The sequence below is a fragment of the Magnolia sinica genome, chromosome 4 (genome assembly GCF_029962835.1).
Source record: "Magnolia sinica isolate HGM2019 chromosome 4, MsV1, whole genome shotgun sequence".
NCBI lineage: Eukaryota > Viridiplantae > Streptophyta > Magnoliopsida > Magnoliales > Magnoliaceae > Magnolia > Magnolia sinica.
Genome location: NC_080576.1, coordinates 96,611,714 through 96,618,055, shown reverse-complemented (window position 1 = coordinate 96,618,055; position 6,342 = coordinate 96,611,714). Strand labels below are relative to the sequence as shown.

The 6,342-nt window shown below is 39.7% G+C and overlaps 1 protein-coding gene across 1 annotated transcript; it reads left to right on the top strand.

Moving 5' to 3' along the window:
• The first annotated feature begins 2,656 nt into the window (after window positions 1–2,656).
• On the top strand, window positions 2,657–3,337 carry LOC131244224 (serine/threonine-protein kinase BLUS1-like). Its single transcript, XM_058243867.1, has one exon. It carries the CDS (start codon window positions 2,657–2,659, stop codon window positions 3,335–3,337), a length of 681 nt encoding a protein of 226 aa, XP_058099850.1.
• Window positions 3,338–6,342: the final 3,005 nt, after the last annotated feature.

Here is a 6,342-nt window from a genome sequence, read left to right as displayed (position 1 = left end):
ACACAATAACACGGTTACCATGCTTGATAAATGGAATCCATAGTGGGCCCTACACGTGAAACTGTTTGGATTAAATGGGGACTGTTTAGACTAGATGGGCCCCTACATGTTGCACTGTTGGAATTATTTGGACCAAGTTACACCGTTTAAATCAAGGGGTGGATATCTCTCTTCCAACATTTTTCTTTATTGGGGCCCACCAGAATCACAGGTCAGCCTTTTTATTTTTTATTTTTTTTAATTTTTAATCTAATGGCTGGAGTGAATGTTGCATGAATATCGCAGTGGGCCTCGTCAAAATCAACAGCAGCATCCCCTCCATTTTTTAAAACTACAAAACTATGTACAAGTGGAGAGCCGGAACTTGGCAGGGCCCACGATGATGTGCATGCAAATTTCACTGTGACAATTAGATGTGTAATTCCATTTCACGTGTAACAATTACTGTAGTCACCTGCCAACTTGCATGAGAAAAGTGATAAAAGGAATACACACACACACACACACACACACACACATCTAAACGTACCTAACCCAAAAGATCATCTTACCGTAAAATCACTATCTTCATCATCATCTTGTGATCTTAGTCAATTCGTTCGCTCTTGGTAGGCGGTGACGTCCTGTCATGTTTGTTATCTTGATGAGTGACGTTCTCATCATCACTATCAGTAGCGAAAATAAGTTCCAACAACAATAGATCTTCATTGAAATTCCACTCATTAATTCTCATAGTCTCGACATGCAGTGGTCCCGTCGTCATCTTCGTTTTCATCATCTCCTTCAATTGATGCTCCTGACTACTCGACCATTTTCTCAATATCTAGTACACGACTCAGAAGCATGTGCTGGATGAGAAAATCGGAAGGCTTAGAATTCTTGAAGGGATGAGTTTTTGACGACTCAACCATTTTCTCAATATCTAGCACACGACCTAGAAGCATGTGCTAGATGAGAAAATCGGAAGGCTTAGAATTCTTGAAGGGATGGTCGAGCAAGGCCTCAGTGGTCAGCCTCTTTAACGGATCTTGTGCTAGGCAAGAACCAATTAAATCTTTGAAAGCCTTGGAGATTTTTTTCGGTGCTTCCGTTGTCTTCGTGGTATGCAAGACTCAGATGGTTTGGGATTCTCATCCCTAATGCTTGAGAGGGCGGGCGGTTGGAGAGCGGCGGACAGCTATGTGTCAGCTTCAATGCAGTGATGTCGAAAATCCATATGTCTGACATGACGTCGTAAGACATGAACCTGTCTTCAATCGTTGATTGTATAACTTCTGGTGCCATCCAGTACGACATCCCATTGAGGTCGATGAATGATGAGAGAGACGATAAAGTGTAAGATGATATTTCTTAGTAGTGGGCTGCAGATTTACCAAAATAGGCAAGCTTGACAGAGCCATTGGAATCAAAGAAGATGTTACTTGCCTTGATATCACGGTGGATAACGTCCTTGTTGTGGAGGTAGGAGAAGGCACGTAGGGTTTCTTTTAAGATAATAGAAATGCATGTCTCAGGAAGGCTTTTAGGAAAAGAGGAGGAGATAGAGTGAAGTGAGCCATAGGATATGAATAACATAACCACCCGGATTTTGTTATCGACTCTGAAGGAGCAGTGGGGTTTTAAGAGGTTGGTGTGGGAGAGGTAGCCAATCGTCCAGGAACATAAATCGATATCTTTTTTCTTCTTGTCTGTGATTTCTCCATTGAAGGCCTTGATTGCGACCACTGATTTGAGATTCGAGCAGGTGGCCTTGTAGACGATGGTGCTGACACCAGTGCTGATTTGTTGGAGGATAAGATAACTGTTACGGTTGGAGAGGATAAGCCATGGAGGAGTTCTTGGTTCTTGTGTTGTTAGAGAGAGAGAGAGAGAGAGAGAGAGAGAGAGAGAGATTTAGTATCTTGTGTTCTTAATTCTTGATTTTTGGTTGTTTGATCTAGAAAGAGATTTGGTGAAGAGAAGAAGATACAGGAAGGGAAGACGTTTATATCGTGGTTTTTTTTTTTGGTTACATGGACATGCGGGCTTCTTTTTATATACGTGCGAGAGACAGTTAAACTGGTTAGTTTTGCGCTGTTAAATAGGTTATATCTGTGATAGCTAGTCCTTGCCGGTTATTTTTTGGCGACGGTCTGCCCGAATGTATGGTTTTATGATATTCTCTAAGAATAATTTTTCTTTAAAAAAATAAAAATAAATAAAAGGTTCGTTTTGCCTGTGTTGCGACATTGGATTGCCACCATTTGTTGCTGATTTTGGGCCTCTTGTTGAGATAGTCGAATAATTTTAACCATTGATATTCCATCTGTTTACACCCATTTTTAGCTAACCGACCTGTACCAATAAAAAGCTGCCATATGTCATCACTATGGGTTCAATGCTTTTGAAAATATCTTTTGTCACAATGCCTTTGGCGACTTTTGTTATTAACTTGTGGCACGTAATCATACATATGCATTTAGAGGAATGAGGATCGTAATGCTTATGTTTTTAATACATTTTATGACTAGGATGAGGATCTTAGTGCTTTAGATCCTCCTTTGGGCTTTGTTTCTAAAAGAAAAAAAAATGAAACCTCAGATGACACGTGACCTTAAATCCCTCTCTTTCTAACTCTCTCTCTCTCTCTAACAACACAAGAGCCGACAACTCCTTCATGGCCTATTCTCTCAACTGCAACGGTTATCTTATCTTCCAACAGATCAACACTGGCGTCAGCACCATCGTCTACAAGGCCACCTGCTTGAATCTCAAATCGGTGGTCGTGATCAAGGCCTTCAATGGAAAGATCACAGACAAGAAGGAAGATATCGATTTATGTTCCTGGACGATTGATTACCTCTCTTATACCAATTTCTTAAAACCCAACTGCTTCTTTAGAGTCGATAACAAAATTTGGGTGGTTATGCCATTCATGTCCTATCACTCACTTCGCTCCATCTCCTCTTCTTTTCCTAAGGGCATTTCTGAGACATACATCTCTATTATCTTAAAAGAAACCCTACGTGCGCTTTCCTACCTCCATAGCGAGGGCGTTGTCCACCGTGATATCAAGGCAGATAATATCTTCTTTGATTCCAATGGCTCTGTCAAGCTTGCCTATTTTGGCGAATCTGCAGCCCATTATCAAGAGATATCATCCTACTCCGTATCGTTTCTCTCGTCATTCAACGACCTCAATGGGATGCCGTACTGGATGACACCAGAAGTTATATACTCAACGGTTGAAGACAGGTTCATGTCTAACGACGTCATGTCAGACATATGGATTTTCAGCATCACTGCATTGGAGCTGGCACATGGCTGCCCGCTGCTCTCCCATCGCCCGTCCTCTTAAGCATTGGGGATGAGAATCCCAAACCATCTGAGTTTTGCATATTACGAGGATGACGGAAGCACCAGAAAAGATTTTTTCCAGGCTTTCAAAGATTTAGTTGGTTCTTGCCTAACACAAGATTCGTTGAAGAGGCTGACCACTGAGGCTTTGCTTGACCATCCCTTTAAGAATTCTAAGTCTTCCTATTTTCTTATCTAGCACATGCTTCTGGGTCGTGTGCTAGATATTGAGAAAATGGTCGAGTCATCAAGAACATCAATCGAAGGTGATGATGAAAACAAAGATGACGACGGGACAACGCTGCATGCCAAGACTAGGATGATTAATGTGTGAAATTTCAATGAAGATCTATTGCTGTTGGAACCTATTTTCGCTACTGATAGTGATGATGAGAACGCCACTCATTAAGATGAAGAACATGACAGGACGTCACCGTCTACCAAGAGCAGACGGATTGACTAAGATCACAAGATGATGATGAAGATGGTGATTTTACGGTAAGATGAACTTTTGGGTTGGGTACGTTTGGATGTAGATCGCAATACACACACACACACACACATCTTCTTTTATCACTTCTCTCATGCAAGTTGGCGGGTGACTACAGTACTTTTTCACGTGAAATGAAATTACCCATCTAATTGTCATAGTGAAATTTGCATGCACATCATCGTGGGCTCCGCCAAAAAATCAAGTTCCGGCTCTCCACTCGTACATAGTTCTGTAGTTGAAAAAAAAAGGAGGGGATGCTGCTGTTGATTTTGATGGGGCCCACTGCGATGTTCATGCAACATTCACTCCAGCCATTAGATAAAAAAAAATTAGGCTGACTTGTGATTCTAGTGGGCCACACTAAAGAAAACTGTTGGAAGAGAGATATCCACCCCTTGATTTTTACAGGCCCCTCATGATATTTAAACGCCGTAACTTGGTCCAATTAATTCCAACAGTGCAACATGTAGGGGCCCATCTAGTCTAAACGGTCCCTATTTAATTCAAACAGTTTCACAATGTGTAGGGCCCACTATGAATTCCTTTTATCAAGTATGGTAACCGTGTTATTGTGTCATACATGTATTCAAATTCAAACCGTCCCAACAACAGGCCTAGTTGTAAATGAAGGTGAGTTTTACATTTTTAATGTCTAAGCTCCATAGCTCTTTTTTCTTTTTCTTGTTTTGCCTAATAATATATTATCTTATTATGGTCTAACCAGTTGAGTGATATAAATCAATATTACAAAGGTATGCATAGGCCCAACAACTAGGGTTTAGATTATTATGTATAGGAACCTGAATCATTTCTTCTTTTGTTTTAAAGTGTTCTTCCTATGATTAATATATATTGAGGAATTTATGTAGATTTTCACTTCCATATATAGGTCTATTTGGCAGCTGGAGGTGGAAGTGGATGTATATTCTGCTGATGCATTCAAAGTTGCCGGAAGGTTGAAAGACATTGGCTGCATTCGAGTTGTTGGGGTTGAATTAGTTTGGAATGGTTGGTTATCTTAGGTTTTGTTTGGAATAAACGTGGTAAGATGGTTGCATTTGTGTTGGATTTGGTCACGGGTGTTTATTTCTAACATGGGTTGAATTAGTTTTTGGTGTTTTGGTTATAATAAAAAATAAAAAATGATAGGCATTTCTTTGCTGAAATAAGGCTGCCATCGCCAGTTGATACACAGACACTTGAAGAAGAAAAAAAGGGTCATACAATTTTGCCAATGGGACTATTTGATCAATACATATTTTTATGTAACGGTTACAAATTAAATGCATCACATGGTCATATAGCAACAAACAACTGTACACAAATTTGAGGCTAGGATCGATCAAACAATCTGATTTTATTTTAGGAACCTTACATAGTGACAACTGTTGGAAAAATCTGTTGAAAATACTGAAAAATAAAAAATAAAATAAAGTTAATTATTTTCATTTCATCGGGCTAAATCACGTAAAATTTACGCTGTTCTTAAAGCGTGATTCGCCCCCTTATCAATTACTGATGGATTACAGGCGAATTGCTTTCAGGATAAGACAAGCTTGTCTAGATCTTGTGTGCAACAATCATGAAAGGTCCACTTATGAATAATTCAATGCAGCAGATCTTTTGGCAGACTTAAACAGATGATGTATTTATATAGGCACCAGGGAGTGGATTGTTGCTAGGTGACCATAAATGGTTTAGAACGTTTGAAAAATGTTTCTAACCATTGATCATTAATTTGAGCCATTTCTGGTCATCGGATCGAAAGATCTGATCGTTGGATCATCATAGCCCGTCTGTTTGCAAAGTGCATCAACTAGTGCCACTGTAGCAACACTGCCCACGCCCGTGCCCGAGCGCGCACGTGTGCGTGCGTTTCAGTGCTACACATTGGAATACACAACCTGATCGTCTCAATCTCCAAAGCTCTAAGTAAGAATACTATACACACCTCCACACATAAACCACTATTTTTCTCTTTTCATTTTTGATGTGGGACAAAGGCATACACCACACTTTTCATTTGAAATTTCTAAAAAGCGTTTTGGTGGCAAAATGGAAATCCCAAATTTTTTGAATATTTTGATTTTTCAAAAAGCCACAAATTTCAACAACAACAGGTCCCAAATTTAGTTGATTTAATGTGAGTTTAAATTTTCCGCATGGTGAGATAAAGCCGATGTCTATCTTATCTTATGATCAAGAAGTGAGAAAATCAAAATGAAAAGGAAAGGAAATGTTAGGTTTTATTTTCTACTGCCTTGCCATAAAAAACACAAAAAGATCTTTTTTCTTTTTTTTTTCTTTATCTATGAAAATAGAGGAATCCCTTTATACTCACTGAATTAAGAGGACCTCACTACTCACATGTTGATTCCTCGATGCGCCTATATCAAGCATCGACTTTGCTCAAGTGTGGCATGTGCCTGACAACCGAGCCCAAGGGTTGAGTTTTGGATGCTTCTTCATGCTGGTGGGGCTCATCTAATAAATGGATTGGTTGGGATTATAAA

Excerpts from the sequence above, each read along its gene's own strand:
- LOC131244224 (XM_058243867.1), top strand. The coding sequence starts at position 2,657 with ATGGCCTATTCTCTCAACTGCAACGGTTATCTTATCTTCCAACAGATC.